At 38.2% G+C, this 19,190-nt stretch overlaps 1 protein-coding gene across 4 annotated transcripts in view; it reads left to right on the top strand.

Annotated features, from left to right (window-relative positions):
• The window catches only part of LOC127456261 (anoctamin-1-like), a 50,923-nt gene extending 34,937 nt beyond the window's left edge, over positions 1-15,986 (top strand). For all 4 annotated transcript variants that reach the window (XM_051724668.1, XM_051724669.1, XM_051724671.1 and 1 more), the window contains 12 exons: positions 2,013-2,078; positions 5,625-5,699; positions 5,796-5,997; positions 6,143-6,254; positions 7,500-7,557; positions 7,655-7,755; positions 8,009-8,160; positions 12,071-12,223; positions 12,315-12,367; positions 12,476-12,657; positions 12,759-12,864; positions 13,211-15,986. In XM_051724668.1, coding sequence (XP_051580628.1) covers positions 2,013-2,078; positions 5,625-5,699; positions 5,796-5,997; positions 6,143-6,254; positions 7,500-7,557; positions 7,655-7,755; positions 8,009-8,160; positions 12,071-12,223; positions 12,315-12,367; positions 12,476-12,657; positions 12,759-12,864; positions 13,211-14,392 — 2,442 coding nt within the window. In that variant the 3' untranslated portion in view covers positions 14,393-15,986. The remainder of the gene's footprint in view (positions 1-2,012; positions 2,079-5,624; positions 5,700-5,795; positions 5,998-6,142; positions 6,255-7,499; positions 7,558-7,654; positions 7,756-8,008; positions 8,161-12,070; positions 12,224-12,314; positions 12,368-12,475; positions 12,658-12,758; positions 12,865-13,210) is intronic.
• The last annotated feature ends 3,204 nt before the right edge of the window (positions 15,987-19,190 follow it).

Raw genomic sequence — 19,190 nt, 5'->3', positions numbered from 1 at the left:
GGATCCTTTACGCATTTTTTATTTTCTTTTTTAAGGACATGGACATTAACATCAGCAGTATCAAATTTGAAGTTTATTATGATCTCTCTTCATAAAACATGTTTTCTTCAGCAAAGCTACAATGTGCCTGGATTCAGAAAATGATATTCAATGACTCTTTGCCATCTAAGGGGCTGTTCAAATAGGACATGTTCTTGCGTCTATCTGCACTGTTTATTGTTTTTCTATGTAAACGTGTGCTAGATGGACATCTTTGACCATTGCAATGCATCTCACCATTGCTTTAGCGTCTCATAATTCTTCGTCATTTACCGATTGTTGGGATTTTTTATGCTGTTAACCCTGTAGGTGTTTGTTGAGGCAGTGTGAACTAGCCTTTAGGGGCTTTTCACAGCGCATATTCTTGCATTAAATAAAACCTAGCCAGAAAAAAAAAGTTAAAAACAAAAGTTTTTAAAACTGTTATTAACTTGACTTGCCATCTCCAAAATGATGGTACGAGCAGAGGTTGCGCTAGAAAAAATATTTGTAACCTTGTGCATGAGTTTTGACTTCACTGTCTCTTTCGGTGTGTGCCCTGTTTATTGCCTGATATTCAGATGTGTATTTAGAGGCACCATCACCATTAACACCTGGTAATATGAGTCTCTTTTGACCAATTGTGTTCGGATTTCAAGGAAAGGGACTCTGAATTAATGAATGCATATATCAGTCATTACATTAGTGTGTTACTGCATGATAAGTGTTTATTTTATTATAATAAAGTGCAAAAAAGTATAATAAAAAAATGAAAGCGCGAAAAAAGTGGCCCATCGTTTCTGCTAACTTGCATTTAATCCAAGCGCAAATATGACGCTTAGAGCAGAATTGTCAGTTATTTTAGTCAAGCACCTGCATTAGAGCCTCAGAGATGTGTGTGCTTCATATATGTGACACACTTTATTTATGTATGCAGATTTTCTTTTAAAGCTGCACGTAAACGGCAAAGAATAAAAATCTTGTTTGCAAAAAATCTATGAATTAGGGGGGGCCTGGGTAGCTCAGTGAGTATTGATGCTGAATACCACCCCTGGAGTCATGAGTTCAAATCCAGGGCATGCTGAGTGACTCCAACCAGGTCTCCTAAGCAACCAAATTGGCCCGGTTGCTAGGGAGGGTAGAGTCACATGGGGTAACCTCCTTGTGGTCGCTATAATGTGGTTCTCGCTCTCGGTGGTGCGCGTGGTGAGTTGTGTGTGGATGCTGCAGAGAATGGCGTGAAGTCTCCACAAGCACTATGTCTCCGCGGTAACATGCTCAACAAGCCACGTGATAAGATGCGTGGATTGACAGTCTCAGACGCGGAGGCAACTGAGATTCGTCCTCCGCCGCCCGGATTGAGGTGAGTCACTACGCCACCACGAGGACTTAGAGCGCATTGGGAACTGGGCTTTACAAATTGGGGAGAATTGGGGAGAAAAAAAATACAAAATCTATCATATAAGCATATCCACTGTTATGCCATTACAATGGATGCTACACCCCTGAATGTACAGTAGTATTTATAAAATGAAAACAAGTATGACGGATAAAAATAGACCATTATGGAAATTTTACAACTCAGTCCGTCAGAGTGATGGATAAATCGTTTTTCTAGCGCAACCTCTACTCGTACCATCAACTGCACATTTTGGAGATGGCAGGTCAAGTTAATAACAGTTTTAAAATCTTTTATTTTCTGTCTGTTTTATTTAATGTAAGAATATGTGCTGTGAAAAGCCCCTAAAGGCTAGTTCACACTGCCTCAACAAACTCAATAAAAAATCCCAACAACCATTGAATTTGTTTATTTGCCTTTACAATGGTATCATTCACAATTTTTTCACTAATACTTGAACATTTTAAGGGACATCACTGGGCTAGAATACCTGGAAGAGATTTTAGTCCTAACACACAGAAATGTTTACTGGTAGATGTGAAAGACTGAAAGAGAGTGTGTGTGCCATGCTTTTAATCTCTGCTTTGTGTTACAGCCGGACACAGGAACAGATGACAAAGGCCGAGAGAAGCTACTGGCTGCCAAAGGAGGACAGCTACCGGTGAGGAGGGGGGATAATTTGAGAGAGTTTACTGTGTGGGTCTGTCTATGTGAGAGAGAGCTAATCAACTTACCCCAAAGAGGGTGGGGCTTCAGAGATAATGCCGTTAGTTCTGAGCTGTCAGTCACAGAGTGGTCACGGCGATGACCTCCGCCGGAGCCCACCTGCTGAAATCCATCTTTCTCCTTATCTCATCCCTTGCTCTGTCCCTGTTCATTAGCACTCTAATGGCAAATTAATTAATTAGACAATGAATTACACAGATTGCTGGCTTTGTGTTTTTCCGTATCGGTTTGCTCCATCTGAAATGAGCAGTTTGGTCGCAGTTTCAATTGATGTGATTTTGCGGATTTTTGTTAATGTCATCATGCCCTTGTACATAGTGTCTGGCCTCCGTGCCGCACACACAACACACATACACACTCAAACACTATCCCTGGCGTACACGCATACTACACACGAAACCAAAAGCAGATTACCTCTCTGGGTATTCCACACTAGATTATGCAGGATTAGAGTGAGAGCTGGATTAAAGCACGCAAGTTAGAGTGGTGTCCTTCCTCTAATCAAAGACACATGTTTACTGTGTATGTGCGTATATGTTTTAATTCAGGTTTCATGTGTTCAAAGTCCAAAAAGTAATAAATGATATCGATGGCTATATTGATAATGGCCATTATTAGCATATTTTAAAATTTTCAGTATAGGCCGATACTACAAGACCAATATGTCAGCCAGGCTGATTAATCTACCAATATTTGTCCACTTTGAGATTATTGGTATCTGCCGATAATTAGTAATAATGGTAACTACTTTTTAATGTGTCAGATGTTCTCAGTGCATGCTGTAGCTAGTTAGTAGTTAATGTATGATGTATATCGCTGGCCATATTGGAATCTGCCAATATTATCAGTATGGGTCTGATATGACCGATATTAGGTTAAAAAAAAAAAAAAGACAGCTTTTTAAATGGATAATGCACATGTTCTCCCCTTTTTCTCCCCAATTTTGTAATGCCCAGTTCCCACTACTTAGTAGGTCCTCGAGGTGGTGTGGTTACTCACCTCAATCCAGTTGGTGGAGGACAAGTCTCAGTTGCCTCCGCTTCTGAGACTGTGAATCAGCGCATCTTATCACGCGGCTCGTTGTGCATGACACTGCGGAGACTCACAGCATGTGGAGGCTCATGCTACTCTCCGCGATCCACGCACAACTTACCACGCTCCCCATTGAGAGCGAGAACAACTAATCGCGACCTCGAGGAGGTTACCCCATGTGACTCTGCCCTCCCTAGCAACCGGGCCAATTTGGTTGCTTAGGAGACCTGGCTGGAGTCACTCAGCACGCCCTGGATTTGAACTCGCGACTCCAGGGGTGATAGTCAGCGTCAATACTCGCTGAGCTACCCAGGCCCCCCTCACATTTTCTGTTTTTTAATATTTTTGAGTTAATTTTGTGTAAAATAAGCATTAATTTGTCAGCAATGTTTTGTACATCTAATTCTCCAATATTATAATTTTGGTTCTGATTTAGCCGATATTAGGTTCAAAATATTTTGTCAGCTTTGTCAATGAATAATGCACATTTGCTGTTTGTTTGTTTTTTTACCTATATATTCTGGAGTGAATTTTGAGTAACTAATAATAATAATAATAATTTTATTTAAATAGCACCTTTTAGCAATCAAGCACAAGGTGCTTCACAAAACATAAAATCAAAAACACACACTGTAAAACCCAACATATTCACATAGTAATAAAAGCAAGTCTATAAAAAAATTGTTTTTAAACGAGACTTAAAAACAGTCACAGATTCAGCAGATCTAATATCCCAGGTCAGGCTGTTCCATAATCGTGGGGCCTTCACTACAAATGCTCTATCACCTTTTGTTTTGTTTCTAGATCTTAGAACAGCCAACAGTTCAAAATAAGAAGATCTAAGAGGTCTAACTGTTTCATAAGATCTTAAAAGAGTTATTCAAGCCAACCCATGTAATGCCTTATATGTAATTAATAAAATCTTAAAATCAACCCTAAAATCAATTGGTAACCGATGCAAAGATGCTAAAACAGGAGTAATATTATTAAAAGACCTTGTTCGTGTTAAAAGTCTAGCTGCAGCATTTTGCACTGATTGTAGCCATGCTAAAGTTTATTGATTTAAAATTGAAAACAGGGCATTACAATAATCAAGGCGAGACTGAATAAAAGTATGTATGAGCTTCTCTGTATCCTTGAAACTCAAGACATGTCTCATCTTGGAAATGTTCCTTAACTGATAAAAGCAAGATTGAACTAACTTCCTGACATGATATTCAAAATTAAAATTAGTATCAAAATAGACTCCCAAATTTCTCACCACCTGCTGAATATTTGGGACCACCTGATTAAGTGTTGACTCAGTCTCACTTTTTTTTTTTAGAATCATGGCCGATTGTAACAACCTCTGTTTTATTAGTATTTAACTAAATAAATTGCATGCCATCCAATTTTTTATATCTAATATGCACGCTTGAAGAACATTTAAATTAGACAGATCATTGGGATTCAATGACAAATACAGTTGCAGGTCATCTGCTGAGCAATGAAAATGAATGTTGTATTTTCGAATCACAGAACCTAGCGGTAACATATATATATTAAAAACAATATTGGCCCTAACAGGGATCCTTGGGGTACACCAAAATCAACATCTCATCTCCAACAGACACTACAAATTTGTAGGAACTATTGTGTAAAATAAGTATTCTTTAAATTTCAAAATAATTTGTGTACTTCTTATTTGTCAGTATTATCAGTATGGGTCTGATTTGGCCAGTATTAGTTAACATATACTAGCAGCTCTGTTAATGGATAATGCAAATAATTGCAAGAATTTGCTGGAGTGAATTTTGAGTAAATATTGTCTAAAATAGGCATTCATTTGCTTTCAGCAATTTTGTGTGTACCTCATTTGCCAATATTATAATTTTGGTTCTGATTTAGCTGATATTAGGTTCAAAATATATCATCATCTTTGTCAATGAATAATGCACATTTGCTGTTTTTCAATATTTTGGAGTGAATTTTGAGTAAATAATGTCTTAAATGCTTATTTATTTAATTTCAGCTATTTGTGTACATCTTATTGGCCGATATTATCGGTATAAGTCTGATTTGGCCAGTACTAGGTTCAAAATACAAACAGCTCTGTAAATGGATAATGCATATTTGCTGTTTTAAAATGTTTTGAAGTTATTTTTGAGCAAATATTTTGTAAAATAAGCATTTCTTTTTACATCAATTGAAACAGTAAATTCTTTTTCTGTGCCTGATTTAAAAACTAAACCGTTGTCAATCTTTTCTACTGTATATTATAGTGTTTTAATGCCTTATTTCATTCGAAGCATGTGCAAATTCTAAATTGGAGATTTTGTTTAAATGCTGTTTTTAAAAAAGGAGACAAAACTGTTTAGATCATATAAAATGTCTATATCAGTTCATATCTTTACAGTGTATTCATAGCTGATAAAAGTGACCATTAGGTAACATCATTTTGTTCTTGTAGCTTGCCTCCGAGTCTCTATCATGGACGGATCGACTGCCAGGATACTGCATCAACATATCCTCTATCCTCCTTATGGTGGGTACCTTTCTGTAAGCATGTATCACATCACTTTTTGTCTTTCTTTATGTTTTGTCAAAACGCCTGTTTGTCCATTTTATTTCGTTCTCTCAGGTTGGGGTAACATTCTCTGCCGTATCCGGAGTGATTCTCTACCGAATCATTGTTTTTGCTGTTATGTCAATGAACCCCGACCATGAGGCCAAGGCCAACGTGCGTGTTACCGTGACAACCACTGCTGTCATCATCAACCTGCTGGTGGTTCTTGTACTGGATGAGATCTATGGAGCTATAGCAGCCTGGATTACCGAGCTCGGTGTGTGTGTGTGTGTGGCAAAGAGAACATGTGTGGCTTATGAAATAATGATGTTCTCTTAATAAAAGGGTGACTATATAGATGATCACCTTATGCAATAATGGCGATGATAATTATGCCTATGATGTTCATGTAATGCTTGCAGAGATTCCAAAGACTGAATCAACGTTTGAAGAGCATGTGATTCTGAAAGCTTTTCTGCTGAAGAGCATGAATGCATTTGCACCTGTCTTCTATGTGGCCTTCTTTAAGGGCAGGTAATACAACATCCCATTAGCATATCTATTCAAACTAATGTAAAGTCTGTTGTGAGATGTGTTGTATTCACTTGAATTATTAGAATGTACTTTATGGTTTTGTATTATGTCCAGTGTGTTGAGACATCCTGAATTATTGTTGTGTGCTTATATCATGTGTTTTTATTTACAGATTATTATGTAATGTGTGTGATAAACTGTACTGTTGTTGGAGGATTCTTATGAAATATGAAATCAAGAAAATGTCCTGGTCTTATTTTACTCCAAAATCAAAAGAAACAAACAAGAAACTCTGTTTTGCATATAGAAAATGTATCCTACTTTAGGACCATTGGGATGTTTTACACTGTGATGTAGTAAAATGACATAATACTACTTAATTCTCATTACTGCAACGAAAAAAATAAATTAAAAAACATTTTATGATATTTTCAATACCGTAATGTGAAAATATATATACAGTATATTATTTAAAAAGAAAGGTATTTACATTATAGTAGTACACCCTTTATACTGCCTTTCATTTTTGTTGCTTTTAATTAAAAAAAAAATGATCATTGCACAACAGCATTTTTTCCTCTAATACAGTAAAACAAATAATAATAATTTGTTATGGTAATGAGAAAGATTATTGAAAACAATGTGAATAAAAAAGTACAATATCTGGACTCATTACGGTAATGAGAACTGGGGGATAAAATGTGTGAAAATAATGTCATAATTCAAAAAATCCTAATTGTTCAAAAAGTAGGCTTCTTTTTCTTTATGCAAAATATTATAATTTTTTGTGAGAATTATCCTGTGTGTCTGTACTGTATATTATTGTGTTGTGTCTATCCCACATATCTAGTGTTAAAAAGATGCTATTTATCGTTATATATCACTTCATAGTTATAATTTTTCACTTTTTTAAGTACAGATAATTTACAACCTAAAATCACAATAAAACATCATATGAAACCCACTTTATTTATTTTTTTACGAGAAATAATCAAAACAAATAACAGTATTTTGGGTATTGTAATGCAATTTTTCTGTATATATATTTATTATAATAGATTATTATAATATATATATATATATATATATATATATATAAGATTGTTTAATATACTATCTTTATATGACTTTTTGAATGGCATTTTAATATATTTAATTAACTAATTAAACTGTATGTTATGCAGTGTTGTATATTGTAGTAGTGTCCTCACTATTGTAAAATACCCCTCTGGTCTGCTCATTTAGGTTTGCTGGTCGCCCGGGTGACTATGTTTATGTCTTTAAGGATTTCCGGATGGAAGAGGTAATTATAAGGCAATATTATGTTTTGTTTTTAGTGTGTCAGCATAACTTAACTAGGTTTTTGTATGTACATGTATTTGTGTGTGTTTGTGTTTTAGTGTTCTCCAGGTGGCTGTCTTATTGAAGTGTGTATTCAGCTGGGCATCATTATGCTGGGGAAGCAGCTTATTCAAAATAATGTGTTTGAAATTGCCATCCCGTAAGTGTTAAACACACACACACACACACACACACACTGTCTTCCCTTTGGTCCCTCTGCTACTTTTCTTTGATTCAAAATGCACTTCCAGTTGATTAAAGGAAGCCCCTAATTCTCTTGTTAAATTAAATTTTAATTTGGGGCACTGTTTAACTTTACCTAAGCAGAGCACGGAGCGATGAAGGAAGTGCTATTTCTTCTGGACGTTTGTTTAAAATGACGCCGCCAAGCTAACATCATTATGTTGATACAGGAAGCTGAAGAAGATGTACCGCGCGTATAAGGAGGAGAAGGAAGGGGCGGAAGATGAGGACGAGAAAGATTCCAAACGAGAGCCGCAGCGCTGGGATTTGGACTATGATCTGGAGCCATATGAGGGTCTGAGCCCAGAATACATGGAGATGGGTGAGTAAATTTTACCTTATATGCACCTACATATAAAAAATGCTTGGCAGCATAACCATATCTCTAAGCCCTGGGTACTCAACCCGCACCTTTATAGATGAAATTACTCTTACGTCACACCGCAGGCAAACGCACATCGGGTTCTTTTGAGCAGCATATTTCAATGGTGGATATGGGCAGCGCTACCATTTTAATAATCTTTTAAGCATTATATAATGTAATATATAATGTTGATGTTAATAAAAGTTATTATAAAGGGATATCTATGGTTTATAAACTTTATAAATGTTTATTATAAAGGGATATCTATGGATTACAGTGAAGAAATTATGTAGGTTCTTTCTGAATTACCGTTAAAATGCGTTTTAACAGTGCTTACACTGGGGAAATAATTGTAATCAAGATTACAAAGGTCAGCCAGGGTAGCTCAGTGGTAAAGATGCTGGCTACCACCCCTCGCTAGTTCACTAGTTCGAATCCCAGGGTGTGCTGAGTGACTCCAACCAGGTCTCCTAAGCAACCAAATTGGCCCAGTTGCTAGGGAGGGTAGAGTCACATGGGGTAACCTCCTTGTGATTGCTATAATGTGGTTCATTCTCGGTGGGGTGCGTGGTAAGTTGAGCGTGGATGCTGTGGTGGATGGCATGAAAGCCTCCACACACGCTATGTCTCTGTGGCAACATGCTCAACAAGTCATGTGAGAAGATGTGTGGGTTGACAGTCTCAGATGCGGAGGCAGCTGGGATTTGTCCTCTGCCACCTGGACATAGTGAGGCGAATCACTATGTGACCATGAGGACTTAAAAAACACATTGGGAATTGGGCACCCCAAATTGGGAGAAAAATCCAATATATATATATATATATATATATATATAAATGCTTACAATTTTTTTACAATATTTGTGTGACTTCAAATTTCTGAGTGCTATTGACTGAGCAATCAAAATTAACCTTTGGTATTGCACTCTGAAGTGTCACTGAAGTTGTTAGTAGCCTGTATCTAGTTAGCAAGCTTAGTCTTAGCACAGAGCAGTGCCAGTGTGTCACAGACTGTTTTAAGCATTGTGTACTAAGAATGTGTGACTGATCGAGTACTCATTCTGCACCAGCTAGTTGACTATTAAAAGAATTATACACTGTACAATATACAGTTTTTGTAGAGTAATGCATATGGATAAGGATCCTTTTTTATAGTGAAAAGAAAATGTGAAGCGCTACGAGAAACTCGGAAGCTTATCAGTATATGTGTATATGCGTGAAATCTCTGGCAGGGCACATTTTCTAAAATGCCAATTTTCACCACTTATGAATAAATATTGTTCATTTAATTTTCTTCAAAATAAACATAGTTAGCTTATTTTTAAACCATTCTTGCTAACATTACATTTACATTTACATTTATGCATTTGGCAGATGCTTTTATCCAAAGTGACCTACAGTGCATTCATGGTATACATTTTATCGGTTTGTATGTTCCTTGGGAATTGAACACATGATCTTGCCGCTACTAGCACCATGCTCTACCAGCTACAGGAAACTTTGTTGATTAAAACAAAATGTATATTTCAAGTAAATTAAATTACTTACATTTTAATTAATGAGCAGAGCCAAAGACTCTAAAAGTGGGACAAAACTGTGCTACACAAATGAACCGTGAAGCACTAATCCATTAACAGTACTTGCACAGCCCACAGAGCAATTTAGACAGCGCTGCACAATCCACAAATTGGTCCGCTCTGCAGTTGGCATCAGTTGTGGGGTTTAGTGGGGTAACGCAGTCCCACTCGCACTCACAGTGGTGCTACAGAAGTGACTTTATAAATGAGAAAATGTAACTGCAAGCAATGTTTCAAAATAGGGATTGAGCATATACAGTGGCAAGAAAAAGTATTTGAACCCTTTGGAATTAGCTGGTTTTCTGCATTAATTGGTCATAAAATATGATCTCATTTTCATCAAAGTCACAAGTATAGACAATGTGTGTAACAACACACAAACAATTATAATCTTTCATGTCTTTATTGAACACATCCCATTAAATATTTACAGTGCTTTGGAAAAAGTAAGTGAACCCATGGATTTAATAACTGGTCGATCCTGCTTTGGCAGCAATAACCTCAACCAAGTGTTTCCGGTATCTGCAGATTAGACCTGCACAAGGTTCAGAAGGAATTTTGGACCAATCTTCCTAACAGAACTGCTTCAGCTCAGCCATATTCTTAGGATGTCTGGTGTGAACGGCTCTCTTGAGGTCATTCCACAGCATTGAGTTAATGTCTGACTGGGACACTCCAAAAGGTGGATTTTCTTTTTTTGAAGCCATTCTTTAGTGGATTTACTTCAGTGTTTAGGGTCATTGTTCTGCTGCATCACCCAACTTCTACTGAGCTTCAGCCACCCTGACATTATCCTGTAGGATATCTTGATAAACTGGGGAATTCATTTTTCCCTTGATGATGGCAAGCGGTCCAGGCCCCGAAGCAGCAAATCAGCCCCAAATCATGATGCTCCCTCCACCGTACTTCACCGTTGGGATGATGTTTTCATGTTGGTATGCGCTGCCCTTTTTACGGCAAACATATTGCTGCTTATTCTTCCCAAAAATTAAAACTTATTTTTATCAGTCCACAGAACATTTTCCCAGTAGCACTCTGGAGTGTGAATGTGGTCTTTGGCAAACTTCAGGTGCACAGCAATACTTTTGTTGGAAAGCAGCAGCTTTCTCCGTGGTGTCCTGCCATGGACACTATGCCTGTTTAATGTTTTCTGTATAGTAGACTCATAAACAGAGAAGTTAACCAGTTCCAGTGATTCCTTCAAGTCTTTATCTGTCACTCTAGGGTTCTTTTTTGCCTCATTGAGCATTCTGCGGTGTGCTTGTTGCATCATCTTGACTAGACGGCCACTTCTAGAGAGAGTACCCATAGTACTAAATCATCTCCATTTACAGACAATTTGTCTAACTGTGGACAGATGAATATCTAAGCTCTTAGAGATAACTTTGTAACCTTTTCCAGCTTTATGCACAGCAACAATTCTTGATCGTAGGTCTTCTGAGATCTCTTTTTTGCAAAGCATGGTCCCCGTCGCATCTGCTTCTTGTGAATAGCAAACTCAAAATGTTTGAGTGCTTTTTATATGTCAGAGTAGCTCTAACCCACACCTCCAATCTTGTTTCATTAACTGGATGCCAGGTTTGCCAACTCCTGATTAAAATTAGCTTTTGTTGACATAATTAGCCTAGGGGTTCACATACTTTTTCAAACCTACACTGTGAATGTTTGAATGATGTATTCAGTATGTACAAGAAAAATACAATAATTTGTCTTTTTATTAGTTTAAACAAATTGTGTTCATTATTGTAACTTAGATGAAGATCAAACCAGATTTTAAGACAAATGTATACATAAATGCAGGTAATTCCAAAGGGTTCACATACTTTTTCTTGCCACTGTAAATGGGGGGCAGAAGCAGCTACAGAAGTTACTTTTTGACACTTCAACACCGCAAGTAAATTGGTGCAGTGCTGTTGTATAAAAGCAAAAAAACGCTCAAGGTTGTGCAGCACACCCATGCCAATAAGTACACAGTGTATCATCCAGTCATGGCTAAAGTAAATAGTCTATGTCCTTTCATAATGATTTGGATCACATTTCAAGGAAAACTATTTGAGAAGCACTTTGTGGCACTGTAGAATTTTGAGCAGCCTCCGGAGTCGTAGCTGGGCAAGAAAAAGTAGGAATGCTCTTCATGTCAGAAAGCTTGCTTACCCCTGCTCTATACAGACTATTATTGGTTTTCAATTCAATTAGGTTTTTAAGTATTTAAAGAGGCATACAATGACTTTGAGGAATGGGGTTTGTCAAGGACATGCATCGTTTATGTATGTGTGTTTTTTTGTCAACAGTTATTCAGTATGGATTTGTCACGCTCTTTGTGGCTTCCTTCCCGTTGGCACCAGTCTTCGCTCTGCTTAATAATGTCATTGAAATCCGCCTTGATGCTGCAAAATTTGCTACTGAAATACGACGACCTGACGCTGTCAGTGCTAAAGAGATTGGTATGAAATTCTTGACTAAGTGCAGCAGATATATTCATACATATGCAAGTTGGATTAACTTTTTAGACTCTCATTTATTTATCTTTCCTAGGCATATGGTACAACATCTTGAGTGGAATCAGCAAGTTTGCAGTCATTACAAATGTGGGTATTAACACAAAGATTATAACTTCTGACAAAACAAATTCAAATCTAACTGCTGATGGCAGAGATTTGAAAGTTTTCTCTATTTCTCTCCTGCTTTCCCTGAAGGCATTTGTGATCTCCTTTACATCAGAGTTCATTCCTCGAATGGTGTATCAGTATTTGTACAGTGAGACAGGCACCATGCATGGCTTTACCAACCATACACTGGCTTATTTCAACACAAGCAATTTTAAACCTGGTACCTCACCGCATGACACCGACTTTGACAGACAACTCCGTCTTTGCAGGTACACACAACACACATACATACAAAAATGCTGATGTGGACACAACTTACCTGCATTTTCTGATATCACACACTATCTCCATCAACTCCTTATCCTCATAGGTACAAAGACTACCGAGATCCCCCCTGGTCATCTGAGTCTTACCAGCTCTCTAAGCAATACTGGTCTGTGCTTGCTGCACGTCTGGCATTTGTCATTTTTTTCCAGGTCAGTTTTTGTAAATGTTATCTTAGTATTATGTAAGCTATAGTATTTACCTAACCCTAACCTTAACTATGTATAACCATAACACTTAAACATGGAGCAAATTCCACCAAAATGTTGGAGGTTTAGAAAACTCTATAGCTCAAATATCGAACATTTTTACTGAGGAATTCATATTAATGCCTTAACAAAATTACAAGCTTCATTTATATGCTTTTAAATCCCTTAGTACATTTGCCCCGGAAGTGCATTACTTTACAGTGTTTTCCTTTTGTTTTTACAAACAACAGGACAACTTTTCAAAAGTGAAAATTCTGTCCTCAATTACTCACCTTCATTTGTGTTGTAGAATTTGGCTATGTTCCTCAGTATGCTGGTGGCATGGTTGATCCCAAACGTGCCTCGTTCTCTGAAGGAGCAGCTGAAGAGAGAGAAAGCACTCCTGTTAGATCTTTTACTCACCGAGGAGACAGACAAACAGAGCACCAATTCACACCCATTAACGACAACCAACATTGATGTTTTCGTCAAGAGTCTAGAGGAGGAACCACCAGAGGAGCCACCTGTTTTCAGTAGGGTAGTGCTGAGCCAACCAGATGAAGGGCTGAAAGAACTTTGGGTATCCAATGGAGAGGAGGAAGAGCTTGAGGAACAACCAGAAGAGGAACCTATTGCGTCCACTAGTGATCTTCTTGATGATAAACCTCAACCTTCTACCTATGAGACTCTCAATACAACTACAGATTCCCTATCTGAGACTGCCTGTCATGTTGAATCCACCACACCTTCAACACCTGCAGATCATGGCACAAAATGTTCAAACCGGTCACTTCATTTAGCCAAAACAGGCTCACTAGCCCGTTTTTGGCAGTTTGACTTGAATGGACCTCCACATCGAGACCCTAGTTCCAAGGATGAGAGCCGTTGTCAAACCCTTCCAGCAAGGTACATTGGACCTGAGCCTGAGGAAAGTGCAACCAGAACCAGCCAATCTACCACATTCACACACCTTGACCAAAAGGTTGTTCCATCTCCTAGCGAGCTCACACGGAACGTCCCGCCAGCACTGTCTACATCCAAGCCCTCTGGAAGCCAGACATCTATGCTGTCCAAAATGGATTCCACTGGAATTGAGTTGGCAGTACTGCCTCACCCACCATCAAAACCAAAGCTTAGGAGCAGCAATTCGACAGCACTTCCTTACTCATCATCCAGACCAGAGCTTGCAGGCAGCCTTTCAACAGCCTTGCCACGTCCTCCTTCCAAACCAGAGCTCGTGGGTAATCAGTCAACGGGATTACCACGACCTCCATCCAAACCAGAGCTGATGGGAAGCACAATGAAAGAGCTTCCGCCCCATGATCCAGGCTTCAAAGCCAAGGGCCGATGTCAGACTCTTCCTCTGAGGCAAAGAGACTACGAGACTGTCGGGGAGACATCAGTCAGACCTAGTCACTCGACCACCTTCACACACCTCAGTCAACAGATACCACCTTCACACAGCGAGCTCAAACGTAACACCCCTGTATGAGTGGAGCAACACTCCACATATTCAGCACCTTGCATCCGATGACCACTCTCAGTGCCAGGCAACCCATGCCATCAGCAACTTATCTGTGACTCATCAATTTCTCATTGATGAATGAACGATCATCATTGATAATTCTGGATATAGACCAATTGTTGATAGCTTGGTGGAGGTTCACTTGGTAGCTAAACCAGTCAGCAATATATCTCGAGTTGTGATTTGCCATTGAGATAACTCTGCACTACTCTGGATTTGGAGGACTTGATTGGAGGACCAAGTGTAGCCAAGTACAGCTTGTGCATACTGGGTACTTTGGTATTCTTTTGGAGCCATATGATGTGGCTCAGTGAGTCTTAAACATTGTCTTATACTGTGTCTTGTCATTCTCTGTTTCACATACAAATACCTGTACAGACACAGACACATGCACATACACACACACACACCAAATCGCTTTACCCTGGCCTCTTGAACCAGAACAGATGAGGAGAGAGAGGCTTAGGAATATGGGCCAAAGGGCTTTGCAGTCCATAATGATTTGTTACTCAGCAAGTGGAACCTTCATTTTGTGGTGTTGTTCTCATGAGTTTTGTTCCATGTATTTAAGAAGAAAAATAACTAAATGTGGACTTAATAACACAATTATTCACCTTCAAAATGAGCCAACTTGTTTGTGGAATTGTCTATTTGTCTTTGGTGGCAATATATATAGCATGTAACTTGTCGGTTAGCAAGCTCTTCATTTTTACGGTCTTCATAATGTGATGTTAAAGTGGATTCATGGACATGCAAAGCCAATTATTTATCAGTAAGTGAACATTTGTTAATTCCAGCTCACAAAAAGATGGCTATGCTGTAGTATTTTACATAAATTCAATTTAACACTATGCTAGCGCAGCTCAAGCTCATGTAAAGCATGCTATATTCACTGTGAAGGCGTTTTCAGGGATCATGATTTAGACCCATATAGAAACATCACTTCTAATAACCACCATCCCCACTAATGGGCACAAGAGGTATGAATAGACTGGCCATATACACACTGGAAAATTTTGGGAGTGACAACCACATTTATTGGTAGAAGTGGGTGCATGTGTGCGTACGGAATACAGGAGTCTCTCTTACTTACTACCAACTTGTGATTGTTGACATAGTGATAAACATGGCAACATTTTTGTTTAACTTATTCGCTATTTTGACCACATTAATCTTAAAGACCTAAGATGTATTAATGTTTGAAACTGTCATCGTCAGAGGTGCCATGCTTTGTTTATGCTTGTTTTTGGGCTAGTTCATCAAGAACTTTCATTTATTGGTGAACTATTCTTTTTAGCACTCAGAAGAGGATTGACAACCATATTTACTTCAAGTGTGCACATGGCAACAGTGTATGTTTAGTGGCAGATGAGTATAGTATGCATTGTGCGACCAGGGATCAGTTAGCTAATAACAGCTGTAAACCAGCATTCACTTCCATGAATCCAGAACGTTCACCTCCATGTTATTTCTAGAGGTCTTGAGAAACTCTGGCAATATTTTGATAAAATAATGGAGAAAAAAAATATGATTACTGTTCATAATAAAAAGTGGAAAGGGAGGAGCCTCTGTTTTCTTTATTTAGCATCCCCAATTTCACCTGGACAGGTCAATTTTCTGTTTATGGAACAACCTGTAATTAGCCTATATCCTTTTTATTATTATTATTTAGTTATTTTTTAACCTTTTTATTTTTTTTTTTATTATATCACTGTATTTAATTCCTGTTCAACATCTTTATTGACACTTTGGATTTTGTACTGTTGATTACCACTAGGTGGAGAATGAACACCAAAACTAGACAGAAGGTGAGGGTAGATACACAAGTGAGACAAAAGACAGCACTAGGATCAACGGTAACAGGCCCGGATCTAGACTTTTAAGAATAGGGGTGCAGTGGCGTGGGGTTCTAAAGTTTTAATATTGAACCATACAGGATGACGAGAATTAAACCTGTCCTGTCAAACTGAATATTGCCAATTGCAGAGCCAGAATCTGAAGTGAACTACCAAATTTTACAGTTTGAGATCATTAACATGGTAGACATATCAGGCTGTCTTAATGGGGTCACTCACCGAACGTGTCCGGCAGATGACACGGAAACAATTGTTTTCTTTTAATGTACGCACACCGCCATCGCCCCTCAGCGTCTGTCGTTGGCACCCAGCTATTACTCCGGAGGCTGCTCAAAATTCTACAGTGCCACAAAGCACTTCTCAAATAGTTTTCCTTGAAATTTTATCCAAATCATTATGAAAGGACATAGACTATTTTCTTTAGCCATGACTGGATGATACACTGTGTATATGTATCTTTCACATAGCCTACACAGTGTATTTTCAGTTTCAAGTATGTCTTTTTGTGGCTTGACAGCTTAAATAAAGCCTATTCAAGGCTACATAAAACTTGCGTATTAAACATCACCATTTCTAATCGTTCAGTTTGCGCAGCTGCACCTGTTTTATAAGAATAACCTGCAAGCTCATCAACATCACTGTGTTCATTCTTGAAGAAGTACAAAAACCTTTGTAATTTTTGTGAGTATGGTGACTAAATTCACAACTTTGGACATCCACCTGCACCTCTTCGACATGTCCTGTGTGCACAATACCTGTGTCTTGTCCTACCCAGGACATGACGTGGTGTTGCACTTCTCATCCGGTTTGCGACCAGCTTTAAGCAGTTAATGTTAACAAATGGGACCTTATTGTAAAGTGTTACCAGATCATTTGGTATTGGTTCCAAATTATGTTTATGGAATTCCAATTGGAATCCTGTAAACATACTACCTTTAGCATTTTTGTCCATACAATGTAAGTTAAAAGGGTCCAAAACTTTCGAGCTCCAAAAAGGACATAAAGGCAGCATAAAAGTAATCCATACAACTTGAGTGGTTTAATCCAAGTCTTCTGAACTGATACAATCATTTTGTCCCTTCTTCACACACTTCCTTACTCTTGACGCATGTGCAGAGTGTGTGTACTTGTTTGTGCATTGCTTCAGGAGACATGGATTAAACCACTGGAGACATATGGATTGCTTTTATGCTGCCTTTATGCCCTTTTTGGAGCTTGAAAGTTGTGGTCTTCCATACTTGTATTGAATGGACAAAAATCATACATCCTTCACATCATTTATCCTTCAAAATATCTTTGTGTTCTGCAGAAGAAAGAAAGTCATACAAGTTTGAGACAGCATAAGGGTGAGTAAATGATGTAAAATGATCAATTTTGTGTGAACTATTAACCCTTGTGCTGTGTTCCTTTTGTGCTAACACATTTTTTGTTCCCAGATAAAAATGACTGGCCCACTAAGATTGTTTATAAATCTCTCATGTTGCATATATTATCACAAGATAGAGCAATAGATCTTTTTTAGTAATTATGACAGAATTTGTACTCCTTTTTTTAGCATATTTTTTAAAAACTTTATTTTTATTTATAGAAGGATTTATTGAACTGAGCTCATACTGGGCTAGTAGGGGGCACTCCATGCAAAAAAATAAAAAATAAAAAAAATAAATAAAAGATATAATAATTACATAATAAATCCTACCAATTCTTAAATAATTAAGAATTATTTATTATTTAGTTCTCACCATTTGCAAAATTATATTCAGAGTTGGTTAAACCATTCAAAAAGATGAGATAGCCATGTGTTATACAGTATATTGTTGGAAAGGTCTCAATTTTTAGACTGCAATGAGCAAATTTGTTTCACTCAGAGGCCAAACTGCTGTGAGTTTTAGTATACAAAATTCCCACAGACACACAGGAATATAATAAACAGGACTGTCTTATTGTCACATCTGTCCTTAATACTTCCTGAAACATGCATATAACATAGACAATGACATATCGTAACTTACAGCAGACTATCCCGATTCAAACGAGCCCAACACAACATAATATGATGAGTAGATCTTGAAATAGCAGCCATATCACCCTGCAGCTCTTGCCTGGTTGCCCACTAAAGCTAAGCAGGGTTGAGCCTGGCCAGTACCTGGATGGAAGACCTCCTGGGGAAGGTTGCTGCTGGAAGTGGTATTATGGAGGCCAGCAGGGGGTGTTCACCCTGTGGTCTGTGTGGGTCCTAATGCCCCAGTATAGTGATGGGGTCACTATACTATTAAAAAAAAGCATGTCTTTCAGATGAAATGTTAAACCAAGGTCCTGATTCTCTGTGGTCATTAAAAATCCTAGGACACTTCTCATAAAGAGTAGGGGTATAACCCTGGTGTCCTGGCTAAAATTCCTCCCATTGGTCCTTATCTATCATGGCCTCCTAATAATCCCCATCCCTAAATTGGCTACATCACTCTCCTCTCCACCAATAGCTAGTGTGTGTTGGGCATTCTGGTGCACTATGGCTGCTGTCACATCATCCAGGTGGATGCTGCACACTGGTGGTGGTTGAGGAGATTCCCCCTATACTATGTAAAGCACTTTGAAAGCCTAGAAAAGCGCTATATAAATGTAAGGAATTATTATTATTAAATATTCCTCAAAGAGTGTACATGGAAAGACGATGCACAAAAGGGCGCTCAACACACATTTTGTGTGTGTGTGTGTGTGTGTGTGTGTGTGTGTGCAAATGTCCGACGACTTTGTGTGTGCAAACACACATCCACATATGTGCTCATCTGACGAACTGGGATGCTCCTGAACACTAAATATTTCTGTAATTTTTAGTCTAATCCATTTCTAATGGCTGGTCATTTTTGACCGGGAACATGGAAAGTGTAACAAAGTGAAATAAAACCAAA

This window comes from Myxocyprinus asiaticus, chromosome 18 (assembly GCF_019703515.2).
Source record: "Myxocyprinus asiaticus isolate MX2 ecotype Aquarium Trade chromosome 18, UBuf_Myxa_2, whole genome shotgun sequence".
Classification (NCBI taxonomy): domain Eukaryota; kingdom Metazoa; phylum Chordata; class Actinopteri; order Cypriniformes; family Catostomidae; genus Myxocyprinus; species Myxocyprinus asiaticus.
Note: the sequence above shows the minus strand (reverse complement) of the source record. Positions and strands in the feature narration are given on the sequence as shown.